The sequence below is a fragment of the Oncorhynchus clarkii genome, chromosome 30 (assembly GCF_045791955.1).
Source record: "Oncorhynchus clarkii lewisi isolate Uvic-CL-2024 chromosome 30, UVic_Ocla_1.0, whole genome shotgun sequence".
NCBI classification, from domain to species: Eukaryota; Metazoa; Chordata; class Actinopteri; order Salmoniformes; family Salmonidae; genus Oncorhynchus; species Oncorhynchus clarkii.
Window position 1 is genome coordinate 11,616,927 of NC_092176.1, and position 19,434 is coordinate 11,636,360.

The 19,434-nt window shown below is 42.2% G+C and overlaps 1 protein-coding gene across 1 annotated transcript in view; it reads right to left on the reverse strand.

The window, feature by feature from the left end:
- Positions 1-19,434, reverse strand: part of LOC139389871 (voltage-dependent N-type calcium channel subunit alpha-1B-like) — a 143,263-nt gene that overhangs the window by 96,538 nt on the left and 27,291 nt on the right. The window contains exons 4-6 of the mRNA XM_071136869.1: positions 8,906-8,997; positions 7,623-7,775; positions 6,831-7,018 (exon numbers count right to left, since the gene is read on the reverse strand). Coding sequence (XP_070992970.1) covers positions 6,831-7,018; positions 7,623-7,775; positions 8,906-8,997 — 433 coding nt within the window. The remainder of the gene's footprint in view (positions 1-6,830; positions 7,019-7,622; positions 7,776-8,905; positions 8,998-19,434) is intronic.

The window sequence follows — 19,434 nt, forward strand, 5'->3', positions numbered from 1 at the left end:
TAACCTGGAATTAATTTGGATTTTTGGGGTTGTATCATTTGATTTACACATTATGCCTACCACTTTGAAGAGCAAAATATATTTTTTGTGTGAAACAAACAAGAAATAAGACAAAAAAACAGAAGACTTGAGCATGCATAACTATTCACCCCCCGTCTCAAATCTCTTGAAGACTGAGACAGGTTTCCCTCAATAATTTCCCTGTATTTAGCACCATCCATCATTCCTTCCATTCTGACCAGTTTCCCAGTCCCTGCCGATGAAAAACATCCCCAGAGCATAATGCTGCCACCGCCATGCTTCAAGGTGGGGATGGTGTTCTCGGGGTGATGAGAGGTGTTGGGTTTGCACCAGACCTAGCGTCCCCGATGGCCAAAAAGCAAAATGTTTGTCTCATCTGACCAGAGTACCTTTTTCCATATGTTTGGGGAGTTTCCCACGTGCCTTTTCTCAAACACCAAACGTTTGCTTATTTTTTTCTGGCCACTCTTCCGTAAAGCCCAGCTCTGTGGAGTGTATGGCTTAAAGTGGTCCTATGGACAGATACTCCAATATCCGCTGTGGAGCTTTGCAGCTCCTTCAGGGTTATCTTTGGTTTCTTTGTTGCCTGTCAGATTCATGCCCTCCTTGCCTGGTCCGTGAGTTTTGGTGGGTGGCCCTCTCTTGGTGGGTGGCCCTCTGTTGTGGTGCCATATTCTTTCCATTTTTTAATAATGAATTTAATGGTGCTCCGTGGGATGTTCAAAGTTGCTGATATTTTTTTTATAACCTAACCCTGATCTGTACTTCTCCACAACTTTGTCCCTGACCTGTTTGGAGAGCTCCTTGGACTTCATGGTGCAGCTTCCTTGTTGGTGCCCCTTGCTTAGTGGTGTTGCAGATTCTGGGGCCTTTCAGAACAGGTGTATATATACTGAGATCATGTGACAGATCATGTGACACTTAAATAAAGTCCACCTGGGTGCAATCTAACTCATTATGTGACTTCTGAAGGTAATTGGTTGCACCAGATCTTATTCAGGGGTTTCATAGCAAAGGGGGTGAATACATATGCACGCACCACTTTTCCATTATTTTTTACAAATCATTTTTAAACAAGAACAAGTTTTTTTTTCATTTCACTTCACCAATTTGGATAATTTTGTGTATGTCCATTACATGAAATCCCCCCAAAAATCTATTTAAATTACATGTTGTAATGCAACAAAATTGGAAAAACACCAAGGGGGTGAATACTTTTGCAAGGCACTGTATAGGATGTAATCATTAGTTCAACAGTTGCAGATGAGAGTTTCTATTGGACAATTTGTATGAAATTCAGTGAGGAGAATGGTCCCCCCCCTTCCTCTTCTGAGGAGTCTCAACTTGTAGGCAGAGTTGTTAATCTGTACTATTAGGGAGCGAACCAAGCAGTGTAGAATATTGAAAACTGCTACTGAATCAACAGTGGATCAACTTCAGTAGGTATCACTTGTATTGAATTGGAGTAACAGACGACAGAGGAATGTGATATCTCATCAACCATCATGAACTCTGATAGTCTGTCCCTCTCAGCATTCTGAGCATGCCTCTTCTCCCCCCTCTCTCCATTTCTGTGAATAGAGAGGTGAAGAGCTGGGGAGCTGGAGAGCATCCTTCTCAGCTGGTAGACTCCTCCCTCTGCCAGCGTTGGGACAGCAGCAGCCTGGCACCGCGTTGGCCAGCGTCAGGGAAGAGAGAGGCAGGGTAAAGCGTCGGGCGCCAGAAGATTGGCATATGCTGCTCCCCGTCAGGCATGGCAGCAGTGGGAATGGAGCAGAGTGGGCATGAAGCTGGGAATGAGATGCCACAGGTGGCAATCCTGGCTGTTTCTGAAAGAGCCACCTTCATATAGAAGACAGGCTGCATGGATGCGCATGCTTTAACATGGAGACTACTGTATTCACACACCATGCTCCTTTCAGCTAATTATCATTTCCTATCAACTATTGGGGCTCAGTAACTGTTGATTAAAATTGCTGTAGAAAATCCTGCTAAGAGAGGAATACATTCTGAATGCAAAGGTATCTAAAACCACACAGAAAGTCTTATTGCAAAATCGTAGACTGTCCCTAGGGCTGTGGCGGTCACGTAATTTCGTCATTCGTAGATTGTCAAGCAAATAACTGTCGGTCTCACGCTAATTGAGCGTGAATGATCATAAACACATTTAGCATCTCCTTGCTTCTACACATAGCCTACAAGCCACTGATGCAGACCTTTGGAACATCTACATTTTAAAAAGTCTAATAAATCCATGTAATATAGCCTACACCATCACAATAAATGCATTATTTATTTTAGACAGGTCTAAAGAAATATGATATGCAGAAAATGTTGTCTATTTCAGAAGAACAGAATAGCATACTCTGAGTTGTCCTTATGTTAGATCCTGATCTGGCTATGCCATATGGCTGTGGGCTATACTAGTTCATTTAACAGACAAGATTTGGTTTGAATTCCGTGGCATCATTTTATAGTATGAAGAATACAATTGAACAAAACGATTTGAGGGAGTGCGCACACACGGCTATTCTGTGTTGAGCAAAGAAATAGGTATTCCTACATGGTTAATTTAGAGTTATTAACTTTTTATGGCTGCAGGGGCAGTATTGAGTAGCTTGGATGAAAAGGTGCCCATTGTAAACGGCCAGCTCCTCAGGCTCAGTTGCTAATATATGCATATTATTATTAGTATTGGATAGAAAACATTCTGAAGTTTCTAAAACTGTTTGAATTATGTCTGGGAGTATAACAGAACTCCTATTGCAGGCAAAAACCTGAGAAATTCCACTTCCTGTTTGGATTTTTTCTGGGGGTGGCAGATTTTCAACCAAGCGCTCATTGAAATTACAGCAAGATATGGATGAGTTTTCACTTCCTACGCCTTCCACTAGATGTCAACAGTCAATAGAACTTTGTCTGATGACTCTAATGTAAAGGGGGGTCGAATGAGACAGGAAATAGTCACCACTGCCACGAGTTGACCATGCTTTCACCATGTGCGTTCACAGGGTCATCACACCGGTCATCTGAAGTCATTCTAAATCTAGTTGGAATGTTATTCAAGATATATGTAAACAACATTCTAAAGATTGATTCAGTACATCGTTTGACATGTTTCTACTGACTGTTACGGAACTTTTGGACATTTCGTCACGTTATAGTGGACGCTCTTTGTGACTTTGGAATTGTTTACCAAACGCGCTAACCAAAGTAGCTAATTGGACATAAATAACGGACATTTTCAAACAAATCAAGCATTTATTGTGGACCTGGGATTCCTAGGACTGCATTCTGATGAAGTTCATCAAAGGTAAGGAAACATTTATCATGTATTTTCTGGTTTCTGTTGACTCCAACATGGCTGCTAATTTGGCTTCTGTTCTGAGCTCCGTCTCAGATTATTGCATGGTGTGCTTTGTCCGTAAACTTATTTTGAAATCTGACACAGCGGTTGCTTTAAGGAGAGGTATATCTATAATTCCATGTGTGTAACTTGTATTATCATCTACATTTATGATGAGTATTTCTGTTGAAACGATGTGGCTATGCAAAATCACTTGATGTTTTTGGAACTAAACGCGAATCTAATACGCCAATGTAAAGATTTTTTAATAAAAATATGAACTTTATCAAACAAAACATGCACATATTGTGTAACTTGAAGTCCTATGAGTGTCATCTGATGAAGATAATTCAAGGTTAGTGATTCATTTTCTCTATTTCTGCTTTTTGTGAATGCTATATTTCGCTGGAAAATGGCTGGTTATTGTGGTTTGGTGGAGACCTAACATAATCGTTTGTAGTGCTTTCGCTGAAAAGCCTATTTGAAAATCAGACACTTTGGTGGGATTAACAACAAGATTAACTTTAAAATGATATAAAACACATGTATGTTTTAGGAATTGTAATTATGAGATTTCTGTGGTTTGAATTTGGCGCCCTCTATTTTCACTGGTAGTTGTCATATCCATCCCGTTAGCGGGATTACAGCCATAACAAGTTAATGTAACTTTAGTTGTTCTACAAAGTTTGGGCTATATGTTTAGATGATTTTTAATACATTATAAGGCTGCATGATGCAAAATTAGCTTGAAAGGCATGAGCTCTGCTTTGTTTATTTGCGCAGGCTGTACACACTTTATCAGTCTCTCATTCACAATTTGACAAGCACTTGATAATGCTTCGAATTTCCCGGCGGCACCACCTGTGTGTGACCGTAATGCACCCTACAAAAATCCATGCCTTTTGCCGTTCTCGGAAGCACCTCTCACTCACATGGTTCTCCATCACGTGATCGGGTCATTCTCACAGGCTACAAGTGAAGACAGACACTTAGTGGATGCAACTGCGCGTGTCCTTTTTCAATTCCAAGGTGTATATTGAAGATATTGGAAGAACTGTCCACATGTACTTTTCTTCAGCCAACAAGATGAGTAGGCCTAACGAACAGCAAATGCACTAGCTTATGTCAATATTATCCCCCATAGTACAAACATTAACCTATTCTACTCTGTGAAATAAATAAATATTCCAAACATAGTCTGGGAAAGTTGTGGGATGCGATAGATCCCAAATTAATACAACCACTAGCATAAGAAAAACTTCTTTTTTTTCGCAATGAGGCTGACGCAAGAGATCAGAATGTTTAACTTAAAATGTGATAAACTATTAGGCTATATCTTCACATTATAAGTGCAGCAATGCGCACACTGCAGTGGGCTATAAGCGCGAATGGTTCCTTAGCAGGAAAACACCATTGTCAAAAGTGACTGCAAATGTGATTACGCATGTGATGCTTTTTTATAAAGGTGCATTTTTATGGTGAAAGTGATCTTCCCCGTACTTGAAACTCATGCGCTGCTTATGTATGCCAGATAGGCTCTACACCCATTGTAAAGGTGATTAATGTGCTTAATTTTAAGAAGTTATTTTTCCACTTTAGTTGTGATAAAAACCATATCAAAACATATAAACCTATGGGCTAGGCTAAATGAGGTGTGCAATTATGATTAGAAGAAGTTGCAAAAAAAGGCTTTGTTTCTTTCCTTATGCTGGGCATAATTCACAAGTGATAATCTATAATTCACAAGTGATAGGCTAATAGTCACCCATCAGACTATTCTTGATGTAATCTTGAAGTAATCTCTTGATGTAATATATACAGTGCATTCGGAAAGTATTCCTTGACTTTTTACACATTTTCTTATTCTAAAATGGATTAAATACTGTAGTTTTTTTCCTCATCAATCTACACTCCATACCCCTCAATGACAAAACGAAAATAGTGTTTTAGAAATTTTAGCAAATGTACTGAAAACAAAAAACTGAAATATCACATTTACATACGTTTTTTTTTAAAAGGGAAGGGGTCTCAATATTTTCCAAATGCACTGTATGTGTGAAATTTGTTTAGATTTGTCTTGAAACAGGGGCAGGGGAAAAATTACATGTTACGCTTTCCCATGGTTCATTTTCATGCCAGCCAGGTAGGCTATACTCCTGTTGTATGCAATGTGCTTAATAAATAAATATAGTAGGCCTTGCCTATAGAAAGCTGATGAGATCCTCCTCTTTTTAGTAGAGGCCATCACTCTGTTTTCTGGCTCAATTGAATAGCCTATAGAAATGTTGCACAACATGAGCTCATGGGCTCTCATGAAGTGTTTGATTTTTGAATACATTTGCATTGATGTCAGAGTGATTAGAGGGACAGTAGAGTGCTGAACAAGGCAGTTAGCAAGTTTGGTAAGCTACTAAAGACCATCAGCAGCATCAGAGCTTGGTGAAGCCTAATTACCGTGACTGAACAGTGACAAGGAATGTGACTGCCTTCATAACTCGTGACCGTGGGTGTGGCGGTAATATGGTCACCGCATCAGCCCTCCTGTCAGCCTATCCTGGTTGGTTGAGTGCGTCACAAGCCTTGGGAGAAAGTGTCTAACTGGAAATCCAGGGAAACAATTATTTGACATCAAAGAAGTCGGCAACATCCCCCCTGCCCCGCCTTTCCGTCTTTCAGCAACAAAACAGCTATTGAGTAATCAGATCCCAATCCGAAGACAGACCTACTATAAAATCACTGCTCCACATTTTGTGGAGAATAAGCACACTGTCTTCCCAATAGAGCCATTCAATATTTCATGTTGTTACACAATCATTTCCTTTTTAATGATCTAATTGTGACTCTTATGCAAATGTCACAGGCTGTGATTTGTTGGAGACCTTGAGTCTGTCCCTAACATGAATCAGCCCCATGACTCATCCTTCCCCATCCAGCAGGTTCCAAGTGTACTGGAGTCTCTGTCTCTGTCTAATAATGTATCCAGGGTGCACTGGAAACTGAGACCGTACCACAACCCATACACTCCGTAACCAGTTCACGATTAAATCTTCTCTCACAGCAGGTCTTTTTCACAACAGATGACAACACATAGTCAATCTTCGCTCCACTGGGGAAAAAAACATTGAGAGCATTGTCTTTGAGATGCATTGTATTGCCATAGTGAATAACATAGTGATCAATTTTTTACATTTTGCTTTTGAGTCATATAGCAGACGCTCTTATCCAGAGCGACTTACAATTAGTGCATTCATCTTAAGATAGCTGGGTAAGAGAACAACATATCAGAGTCGTAGCGAGCACATTTTCACTCAATAAAGTAGTTATCAGCAAAGTCAGGGCTAGCAGGAAAATATACATTTTTTTGGTGGGGTGGGGGTTCAGAGATCCCTCATGCTTGAGTCTGAAATCGGCATTGTTGTCAGTGCGATATCACAGGCAAATGTTATGTATAGGGTGAACTCACGTTATAGAGGATGTCCACCCATCCCTCCATGGTGATGCACTGGAAGACAGTCAGAATAGCAAAGAGGATGTTGTCGAAATTGGTGATGCCGTAGTTGGGGCCGATCCAGTATTCCTGACACACAGTGCCATTCTCACAGGTCCTCGCTGGAGCCTCCATACCACAGGGGAACTCTGCTGCCTGCTCACCTGAGACACACACACACAAACACACACACACAAACACACACACGCGCAGGTACACACACAGAGGAATGTACGTTACATTGCATTTAAGTAACTTAGCAGACACTCTTATTCAGAGTAGTGACTGCATACATTTCGTATTGTATCTCTTAACAGGGCCATTTCTGATACAAGACCCAAGATGTGGCCATCCTCCTTTCCCTGAGAGGGGACTTCTTAACCTTAGCAAAAATGAAAACTCAAAATCAAATGTTTATGCAACTGCTTTAAACGCTGGTAAGTAGCTACGGTTCTTTGTAAAGTTAGTGTACCTTTTATTGGGTCATGGCTAGAATGTAATACTCCGTTCGCTAAATGGCAGCGAGACAACAGCAGCAGTACTGCAAGCATAGACAAACATGCACGCATACTGGCATGCATACATGTAAAGGAAGTGGTTCATTGAACTACACTAGCGTGATGAGACCTAAAAACGTGCCTTAGCTCCCAGAACTATACTGTAGGCTTTACCTCAGCACATACTTAATTTTATATCAACTCTAAATATGCAAGTTCTTGCAGTTATACAAAGTGACTAAGATTTCATAGCGATGTGCATTGTGCATACCTGTATCAGTACTGAAGCAGGTCCGGTGGAACTTGCCCATGTAGAAGTCCAGGCCGATGATGGCGAACATGAGGATAGCAAAGAAGAGCAGCATACCGATCTGCAGCAGAGGCACCATGGCTTTCATGATGGACTTCAGAACCACCTGAAGACCTGAGATAGAGCACGTTTTCACTTCACTCCCTCCCATGTTATAGTATTAACGTTGGTCATGGGAGAGACCCCAAATGGCTCTCTCTATTTAACATTTCCTGTTATCCAAATGACATATGACGACATAACCAAAAAGGTAATGTATAACTAGATATTTTAATGCTTGGATGACAAACTTACAAGAATAAACACATCCAACAAAGCCTCCTTCACTCACGCCGGGAAACTTACCCTAGTAAAACTGTCTATCCTACCGATCCTCGACTTCGGCGATGTCATCTACAAAATTGCTTCCAACACTCTACTCAGCAAACTGGATGCAGTTTATCACAGTGCCATCCGTTTTGTCACTAAAGCACCTTATACCACCCACCACTGCGACCTGTATGCTCTAGTCGGCTGGCCCTCGCTACATATTCGTCGCCAGACCCACTGGCTCCAGGCCATCTACAAGTCCATGCTAGGTAAAGCTCCGCCTTATCTCAGTTCACTGGTCACGATGGCAACACCCACCCGTAGCACGCGCTCCAGCAGGTGTATCTCACTGATCATCCCTAAAGCCAACACCTCATTTGGCCGCCTTTCGTTCCAGTTCTCTGCTGCCTGTGACTGGAACAAATTGCAAAAATCGCTGAAGTTGGAGACTTTTATCTCCCTCACCAACTTCAAACATCTGCTATCTGAGCAGCTAACCGATCGCTGCAGCTGTACATAGTCTATCGGTAAATAGCCCACCCATTTTTACCTACCTCATCCCCATACTGTTTTTATTTATTTACTTTTCTGCTCTTTTGCACACCAATATCTCTGTACATGACCATCTGATAATTTATCACTCCAGTGTTAATCTGCAAAATTGTAATTATTCGCCTACCTCCTCATGCCTTTTGCACACAATGTATATAGACTCTCTTTTTTTTCTACTGTGTTATTGACTTGTTAATAGTTTACTACATGTGTAACTCTGTGTTGTCTGTTCACACTGCTATGCTTTATCTTGGCCAGGTCGCAGTTGCAAATGAGAACTTGTTCTCAACTAGCCTACCTGGTTAAATAAAGGTGCAATAAAAAATCCAAACAGAACATTGTTGTTGTTTTTTTCCCAGTGATTCCAGAGTCATTGTACTTACTAGGGATTCCAGACACCAGTTTCAGTGGCCTCAGGACCCGTACTGCCCTCAGAGTTCTCAAGTCAAAGTCTGCTCCCACTGTAGCCAGCATCCTGTTAACAAACAAACAACAACAGACCTGGAGATGAACAATCAGACTGACAATACTACAATCTGTGCAACCATCCATCATAAACACACATCGTATCATTGACATTATGAACGATTGAGGGAGGTCAAGATCATCAATAGCAAATCTCCAAACATTGCATTCCTGATAAATAAACAGCAATTATTAGCTTGTGAGTGTACAACTTTCTCCAGCATTCATGATGAACTTGCATGTGATATAAATCTAAATGTCTCTGAAAATGAGGTCCTACGTTTTGTATTACCTAAAACTACAGGGGTTATCATGTGCTGTGTGTCTGACACTCGTGTGTTAATTGAGTATCGGCAGGGCTGATTTAGAATACATAACTACAGCATCTTACGCATCTACAGGGACAGAGAGACAGTGTGGAGAATGCAAATGACTTCATATGGACGTTGATATGCAGAGGGGGCACTGACACAGAGAAAGTGGATAGCAGCACAGTACACATGACTTCAGATCTCCACTTTCCCTGTAGGTTTCAGGAGAACTCTTATTCAAATGTGTGGTGCTCCTCTCCCTGGTGGCCAGTTTCAGGCTGAGCCTGGTGAAAAGCAGCAGCATTTCCTCATTCTCCTGGGCGTCTGACTACATAATCAAGACACTTCTGCCTAAAACTTCACCCCCATCGTTAGAGGATCTGACTGCACTTTCACAGTCTCACGGAGGAGAAGAGCAGAAAGGGGAGAGAGGGGAGCGGAAAGAGGCTGGCGGGGAGAGAAAGGGTGGCGTGGAAAGAGGTAGGAGGGGAAGGAGGAGGAGAAGAGAAAAGGAGGAGGGGAGAGAGAAAGGGGATATGCATTAGCTTCACAGCCTGTCCAATCAGCCCACAGCCTCTTCCTCTTGCAGAATGCTATGGTGGAAATGGAGCTGGCCTGTGGAGAGCAGCTCCACCTCCAATAGTCTGGTCCAGGGGGACAGACAGACAGGCCAGATCAGCATCATGTTACTGAGGCTGACGAGTGTTATTGTACACCCACTATCTAATCCACTGGCTGGGCAGAGGCACAGACTGGGGTCTGGGGAGGTGCTGCACTGAAATTAGTGGTATAATCTCTGCACTGAGAGCAGGAGGGGGAGACAAAGGGAGGGAGGGAGGGAGGGAGGGAGGGAGGGAGGGAGGGAGGGAGGGAGGGAGGGAGGGAGGGAGGGAGGGAGGGAGGGAGGGAGGGAGGGAGGGAGGGATAGCAGAAAGCATAAGGGGGAGATTGTGTTGTTGTAATTGCAAAAGACAGGTTTGAGGATTACCTAAAAGGATTACCTAAATCACTCTGTTTCTAGAATATTACAGTCATGTATTCTTCATATGACCCAGAATCATACACATTGCTTTGTGATCACAGTAAAATGTATGCCACATTCGTAATCTACTGTACGCCACAAAGATTTGATATCCCCAGGATATAGGCTAACATAAGGAAAGTAGAAGGAGTCTCTGCAGGGTGAGGCAACCAATAATTGTTGTGGTTCAACTGATATTCTTTTTCCTTTCTACGGGATCTTAATTAATCACAGCCTACTTACAGTATATACTCCCAGCTGGGATTACCTTCATTAGAAAGGAAAGAATGAGGAAATGAAGTGACTCAAATTTTCCCCACATCAACTAGTGCGTATCAGACTCTAAGTAATATACAGTACATTGGCAGAGGGCTATAATTTCCTGCTTTTGTCTATCCCAGTGAGATAACCCCGTCTCCCATCATGATCTGCCATGCTATTCTAATGTTCCAGACTGCAGCTGGCATTCTGAAATATACATCACTTACTGTATCCTCAGTGAAATGAGCACTCTGCTTCTCTCTCTCCCTGCCTGCGTCCCTGCCTGCCTCTCTGCTTGCCTGCCTTTCTCCCTGCTTGCCCGCCTCTCTCCCTGCCTCTCTGCTTGCCTGCCTCCCTCCCTGCCTCTCTGCTTGCCTGCCTCCCTCCCTGCCTCTCTGCTTGCCTGCCTCCCTCCCTGCCTCTCTGCTTGCCTGCCTCCCTCCCTGCCTCTCTGCTTGCCTGCCTCCCTCCCTGCCTCTCTGCTTGCCTGCCTCCCTCTCTGCCTCTCTGCTTGCCTGCCTCCCAACCTGCCTCTCTGCTTTCCTGCCTCCCTCCCTGCCGCTCTGCTTGCCTGCCTCCCAACCTGCCGTTGTTTATCCCTACAGAAAAAAGAGAAGCCTCAGGTCCTCGTACATACTCCTGACTGAACCAGTCTCAACATGAGGCAAAACTCTGCATACAAATACAGATCAGAGGTCCCTGATGTCCTCGTTTTCTGGGCTTATATTTTAGCTTTACAATATACTCCTTTAACACTACCAAAATAGGGTTGAGATACAAAATGATGACAATTCAAAACCGAATGGAATTCAGTTACACAGAGGAGATATTGGCAAACCAATTATCTGGGTTACATTTAGTTTTTTCAAGCTCCTGGAATGAAGTGATGGGAAAGCTAACCATGGACTGGATTGGCTGGAGTTCAACACCAACCCAACCAGGACCTGTCTGCATCTGACATCACTGGGTTTTAAAGCCAGGCTGTGTCACTGCTTCAGTCACCAGAAAGGAAAGAACAGGTGTGTTTTCCATCTCCAACGTGGCCAGTATTGCTCAGATGAGGAGGCCCACATTGGAAGGCTCCCAGTGGCCTTTAATAAGGCTGGTCAGAGACTTTCTCTGCCATCTCTTTATCCCACATAGCCCTGGCAGCAGACAGAGCAGACAGCGGGGTCACAGTGAGGGCACTGAACACACAGGCATCTGCTATAGGACTATACTTAAGGGACTAGAGCGAGGACAGCATTAACATGTTACCCCAACATTGCAGAGTGAGACTATAAAACACTAGTCCCTTAAGTATACACTGAGTGTACAAAACATTAAGGACACCTGCTTTGTCCATGACATAGACTGTCCAGGTGAATCCACGTGCAAGATATGTTCCCTTATTGATGTCACTGATGGGTAGGAGACAGGTTAATAAAGAAGGAGTTTTAAGCCTTGAGACAATTGAGATATGGATTGTATATGTGCGCCATTATTCAGAAGGTGAATGGGCAAGACAAAATATTGAAGTGTATTTGAACAGGGTGTGGAAGTAGGTGTGTCAAGACCTGCAACGCTGCTGGGTTTTTCACGCTCAACAGTTGTCCGTGTGTATCAACAATAGTCCACCACCAAAAGGACGTCCAGCCAACTTGACACAATGGGCCAGCATCCCTGTGGAACGCTTTTGACACCTTGTAGAGTCCATGCCCTGATGAATTGAGGCTGTTCTGAGGCCCAAAAAAGGGGGGGGGGGGGGCTACATTGTTAGTCAACTTACTTTCCATTCAATTAACTGCATTGACAGTAGGTAAGCAGGTTTCTAAATGAATGGCCGTACGCCCCAAAATGCAGAAAATACAAATTTATGTCATAGTAGTTTTCCTCTCGGCTGCAATACCTAAATGATGTAACTATTTCCTGTTGGCGATGGCATGTATGTGACTAACCATGCCTGTGTCCTGGGATTTCATCTCTACAGCACTGATAATGCATCCATCCAAGCATTGTATACCATGTATTTGCATTATTGCTGTTTCTATAGTGCCTCTGCTCTTTGAGACGGAATTAGTTTGTTGTTGTTTTCACATCACACCTAAGCGTTGTGTGTGTGTGTGAAGGGATTGTGACGCTCTGTGGAACATGCTGCATTAGCTTGTCCCTCCTCACCAAACAACATCTGGCCAATGCAGGGGAAAAACCCCACCTCCATCCCAGCAGAGACACGCACCACGAGATGAGTTACTTAATGGACCTTCAGATAGTGGAGAAACATCATCCTCTCTGTTTTCAATAGCAGAGCTAGCATCTGTTAAGACTGCTACTATGGCTGGGGCGGCAGGGAAGCCTAGTGGTTAGAGTGTTGGACTAGTAACCGAAAAGTTGCAAGTTCAAATCCCCAAGTTACAAATCTGTCGTTCTGCCCCTGAACAAGGCAGTTAACCCACGGTTCCTAGGCTGTCGTTGAAAATAAGACTTTGCTCTTGCCTAGTTAAATAAATGGCTACTTTATGACTAAATAAACTACCAACACTTTAACCTGTGTTATTATTGTATGGTTGTTTTTGTTCTGTATTCTTTCCAAAAAATAATTTGGCAAATGAATGCAAGTAAACAAACAACATGTGAAACATAGCATCACACAGTGACTGTAGCTGATAAGCCTGAATAATGAAATGAATCATTTTTAAAATTGCTAGATAATTCTTTAGGGGACATGGAAGCACACTGCAATGTAGCAAAGGCATTTATCATATCCTATGCCTGGGGGAGCTGTATAATGTGTTTTGCTCCTTGCATACATAAACTCAGCTGACATGAAAGAGTCTAGAAGTCAAACACATTAGCTTGATTATCAATTAGTCAACCATGTTTGTTTACAGGCACCTCCCAGGAAAAGACTGAAGAGAATCTAATTCCGCTGCTCCAAAGGCAGGGAAATATAGTAGACAACTAACTCAGTTAGAAGCTCTGTCTAGAGTAACACATCCATGTGGAGTGTAAGTGATACAGCATGCCAGGGTTGCAGTATAAGACATAACAGGGGGGATATTTCTGCTCACATATTCTACTAAAACACAGGCCCAGGCGTAACACAACCAGCCATGTTAGGTGTAAGTGATGCAAGATCCCAGGGGTGCAGTATTTTTCAGAACATGGAGAATTCTGAGCCAGGCTTTATTGGGAATACTTCTCTGCTCACATGTTCTCTGGTTCTACCTCACTGACAGGCAAGCAGCATATCAGACATACCCTGTCTATCTGTCTGTCTGCATGTCTGTCTGTCTGTCTGTCTGTACAGTATGGGATGTGTTCTCTTATGAGGCTTAGCAGCATAATGACCTGCCTCCCCCTCCTGTTCTGTAAATGACAGGCGGAACCATGTGAGGGGCCTGATAGGGACGGGTGAGAGAGAGGGGAAACACAGCAGTCATTGGACTCTGAGGAGAACACATTCATTTCAGCCCTGAGAGGACTAGTACAACACAATGTGCCTTTCACGATTAGGATCAAGCAAACATGTCAGAACCTTCTACGTACTTTGGTTTGTATGAGAGCGAATGGAGGGTCGTTCAACCTCAAAAGAAAACAGGGTTTTTGACACCCACCGTCTCAGATTGTGCTGAAATCATTTCTGTAGTTCGAAACATATAAGATTAGCATTCTTGAAACATTTTGTTAAAATATAATTTGATCTCAGGTAAATTAAGTTAATTGATGTCACCCAAATGGACTATTTTAATTCATAAGATTAATATAATCTTCAATAAATATAGTACCGGACATCCGATTTGGACCATAATTCTTCCTGCCAATGAGTACGACATGAGGATTTCACTAAAATGATCAAAAGCCACCCACAGACACCCCACGCCAATCCCACCCGAACAACCAGTATACAGTATCAGTTCTCTGACAAGAAGTACAGAGCTGCGGCTTGGAGTATTACTTCTTCCTCGTTTGTAATATATTCCCTGTGATTCTGGTGATGTTTTTTCCCTCCTATTCAAAGAAATTGCCAATTGGAGTCGTTTGCATTATTTACCATAAATTTGTGTAAAAGTACCAGGTTCTGCCCACGAGATGCCGCTCTTCCTGCAAACCCTTTTATAAATGTTTCTGGTCTCGTGTTTATTAAATGGATCACAACATTTTCTTTGCAACTTTGGGTAAAAAACCAATGGCTTTTGCTCATGATAAAATAAATTGTGTGGCCAACCTCACACTTGAAGCCAGTCCTTCATGAAAGCAATTTAGTTTGCTCTCTCAGAGAGCTTCCAGTTGTTTGACTATTCAACGAGAGTTGTGTTGAAGGATCAGGACCAACTGAATTGCTTTCATGGAGGACTAGCTTGACTATTGTAAATAGTGAACATGAAAAATAGCTTAACCGCCTCAGTCCATCAAACACTAAGGGAAAGACTTCAGTGCAAAAGGCACTTCAGACACTGTGCACGCAACAAGTCAGTCCAGAGTACTCCTTTACAAAAGCCCATCAACTCCCAGTGAAGTGCTTGAGCAGATGTTAATGGCTATGTCCACAGAACAATGCAATGCTTCTCAACTCCATCAGTCTCAAGCATGAACAAACGGTCCATCGTCACTGTCATGGCCAGGAAAGGGGAGGATCCAAAGCACTCATCAAAACATCCACTGACAGGTGAATGTGAAGGGGTTTTTCATAGGGACACCAAGCTCTCCAATCATAAACAAATTATGTCAGATGACGGCAGAAGGTGAAATTGTGCAATGCCAGCATATTTTGCAATGACTCTAATGCAGTAAATGTGAGAGGGAGGTTTTAGAAGTGGCTGTGTCAATTCTCTATGTAATTTATTAACTTTCTCCAGCTGATGAATTATACATTTTTCCGATGACTGCCCGGGTGCGTAGTGGGCTCTTACCGAGCACACTGCCTGGGTGCGTAGTGGGCTCTTACTGAAAATACTGCGTGGGTGTGTAGTGGGCTCTAACTGAACATACTACCTGGGTGTGTAGTGGGCTCTTACTGAACATACTGCGTGGGTGTGTAGTGGGCTCTTACTGAGCAAACTAACTGGGTGTGTAGTGGGCTCTTACTGAACATACTGCCTGGGTGTGTAGTTGGCTCTTACTGAGCAAACTACCTGGGTGTGTAGTGGGCTCTTACTGAACATACTACCTGGGTGTGTAGTGGGCTCTTACTGAACATACTGCCTGGGTCTGTCGTGGGCTCATACTGAACATACTGCCTGGGTGTGTAGCGGGCTCTTACTGAGCAAACTACCTGGGTGTGTAGTGGGCTCTTACTGAACATACTACCTGGGTGTGTAGTGGGCTCTTACTGAACATACTACCTGGGTGTGTAGTGGGCTCTTACTGAACATACTACCTGGGTGTGTAGTGGGCTCTTACTGAACATACTGCGTGGGTGTGTAGTGGGCACTTGCTGAGTACACTGTATGTGTGTGTTGCAATGTTCCTTCGCCTTTTTTTAGACATTTAGCAAATTTCAGATCTGTTGAGCGCAAACCTGAATGTCGTGAGAAGTCTGTGCAACCTCCAGCGCTCGTTTATTTCGAACACTGAGGCGATACCCACTTTAAGTTACATTTTCAGAACGTGTTAAAGTATTCTACTGTGGCTATTTGATCACAATGTAGGCCTAACAGAATGGCCTACCATTCAAAGTAATGGAGAAAATGTTTCCCATAACATTTGAACATGGAAATAGCTGTTGTATCATTCTGCCTACAGTAGCAGCCTATGTGTGGTGTTCACTGTAGGACTACCAGTGGAGGCTTCTCAGAGGGGGAAGTGGAAGACCATCCTCCTTATTGAATTTTATAAAAATTTACATTTTTCTTTTTTTTTAAGTTATCCTTTTTGGATAAAACTATACTAAATATAGCCTCAACAGCACTCTGTAGAGTAGCACCATGGTGTAGTCGAAGGACATCTAGCTTCCATCCTCCTCTGGGTACATTGACTTCAATACAAAACCTAGAAGGCTCATGGTTCTCACCCCCTTCCATAGACTTACACAGTAATTATGACAACTTCTAGAGGACGTTCTCCAACCTATCAGAGCTGACGAGTGGCTCAATGCTATGGATAATGGCAAGTTTGTGGATGTACTATTTTTAGATTTCAGTGCAGCATTTGATTAAGTGGATCGTGAAGTAATTTTGACAAAATTAATGCATTCTGGTTTTAAGGAGGTAGCATTGAATTGGGTACAGTCATATCTAACTGACAGGAAACAGTCCACCTATTATCAATGGCTCATTTTCTTCCCCTCATGTGTTAAACTGTGGAATACCGCAGTGCAGCTGCCTTGGGTCACTTCTTTGTTTAATATATACCACCGACCTTCCCTATGCCTTAGCTGAAACTCAAGCTACTATATTTGCAGATGATACTACAATTTATGAAGCAAGACAATCGGTTCAACAGGTACAGCAAGCTTTTCAAGGAGATTTGGAGAATATTAGGGAGTGGGTTTGCCAAAACAAACTTGTTTTAAATACCAAGAAAACCAACGTTATGTTGGTCTGTTCCAATAGGAAAAGGCCAAAACAGCATAGGATACAATTAAGTATGGGAGTGCAAACTATTGGGAGTGCAGCTAGACAACTGCTTATCATAGTCTCAAATAACTAATCTATGTAAAAAAAAAAAAATATTAAAACAGCATGCATAATCAGAAGGATAGCTAAATATTTACCAGGGAAAATCCTTCAGCAAATAACACAGGCATTGGTTGAGAGTCAGGTGAAATACTATTCTGTGGTCTGGGGAAATGCATCAAGTGAAGTTAGGAGGCTGCAGAATGCACAGAATAAAGCAGCAAGGATTGTTTTAAGGTGGAAATATGGTTATTCTGTTGCAGTCATGCGCAATTTTCTTGGTTGGTCATCAATCGATAAGATAATTGTAAAAAACATGCTTATTTTATTTTATAATATACATCATTTAAAACGGCCAAGTTCTATTCACAACGGTATTCAGTTGGTAAGAGACTAGGAATAGGTTGTCCACCATCTATGCGTTATTAAGACAGAAAAGAGAAATATGCAAAAGAACATTTCGATTTAGAGAAATTAAGAAATTGAATAAATTAACTGAGCAAACGAGAAACCTTTCAATATATACATTGAAACATTATTTTTAAACTATTTAAATATAACACATAGAAATGTTGTGGGACTATAGTAGATGAAGAATCAATATTTTTTAGATTGAGTATTTATTGGGTCATTATGTTAGTATATTATGTATGTTTGTAATAGTGTGTTATATGTGGAAATGTGTTCGTATTATAAATTGTATTTTAATGTTTAAGGACTCTTGGAAGATTTGTCCAAATGGGGACAAAAAGAGATCCAAATAAAATCAAATAAAATCAGAGCTCTAGCAGCATGAACTGACATGTCTAGTACGGAACGCATAAGCTACAGCTAGCTAGCACTGCAGTGCATGAAATGTGGTGAGTAGTTGACTCAAGAGAAAAATACAATAGTTTAACAGTTAACAAATTAATTTAATCAAAAAGCAAGCGAGTCATTTTCACTTACGTAGCTAGCAAATACAGCTAGCTCGTTTAGCCTACTGATACACCCTGCTCAAACAGAGGGATGCTATGTTAGCTAGTTGGCTATACTATGCAACACAACACCGGAACTTTTGAAGTCAAGGTAAGCTTTTGGTTTTAATAATTTATTGCCACCGGGGCCCGCCGGTGTAACTTCTATACTGCTTACTGACAATAAACTAACGTTACTGCATGATTGTACCGTTTTACTAACGTGTTAGTTCGATTAGCTATATTGACTATGACGTTACTTTAGCTAATATGGTGACAACGATGTAGGCTGTGTGTAGGATGAGAGGACATGGGAGAAGGAATACAATGCGGCTGCTATGAAAGTGAATTGTGTTTATGTGTAATCAGGGGTGTATTCATTCCGCCAATTCTGTTGAAAAATGTTTCTTAAATGGAAGCAAACGGGGATAAGCAGACCTGAATTTGTCCAATAGAAAATCTATTTTCCAACTGGTCTAATATTTACACTCTAGATCAGCTAGATCAAATAAAATAAATTTTTATTAGTCACATGCGCCGAATACAACAGGTGGAGACCTTACAGTGAAACGCGCTCCTAACCAACAATGCAGTTTAAAAAAATATAGATAAGAATAAGAGATAAGAGGAACAAGTAAATAAAGAGTAGCAGTGAAAAAACAACAGCGAGACTATATAAAGGGGTGTACCGATACAGAGTCAATGTGCAGGGGCACTGGTTATTTGAGGTAGTATGTACATGTAGGTAGAGTTATTAAAGTGAGTATGCATAGATGACAACAGAGAGTAGCAGTGGTGTAAAGGCGGGGGCACTGCAAATAGTCTGGGTAGCCATCTGACAAGATGTTCAGGAGTCTTATGGCTTGGGGGAAGAAGCTGTTTAGAAGCCTCTTGGACCTAAACATGGCGCTCCAGTACCACTTGCCATGCGGTAGCAGAGAGAACAGTATATGACTAGGATGGCTGGAGTCTTTGACAATTTTTAGGGCCTTCCTTTGACACTGCCTGGTATAGAGGTCCTTGATGGCAGGAAGCTTGGCCCCAGTGATGTACTGAGCTGTTCGCACTACCCTATGTAGTGCCTTGCGGTTGGAGGCCGAGCAGTTGCCATACCAGGCAGTGATGTAAACAGTCAGAATGCTCTTGATGGTGCAGCTGTAGAACCTTTTGAGGGTCTGAGGACCCATGCCAAATCTTTTCAGTCTTCTGAGGGGGAATAGGTTTTGTCGTGCCCTCTTCACGACTGTCTTGGTGTTCTTGGACCATGTTAGTTTGTTGGAACTTGAAGCTCTCAACCTGCTC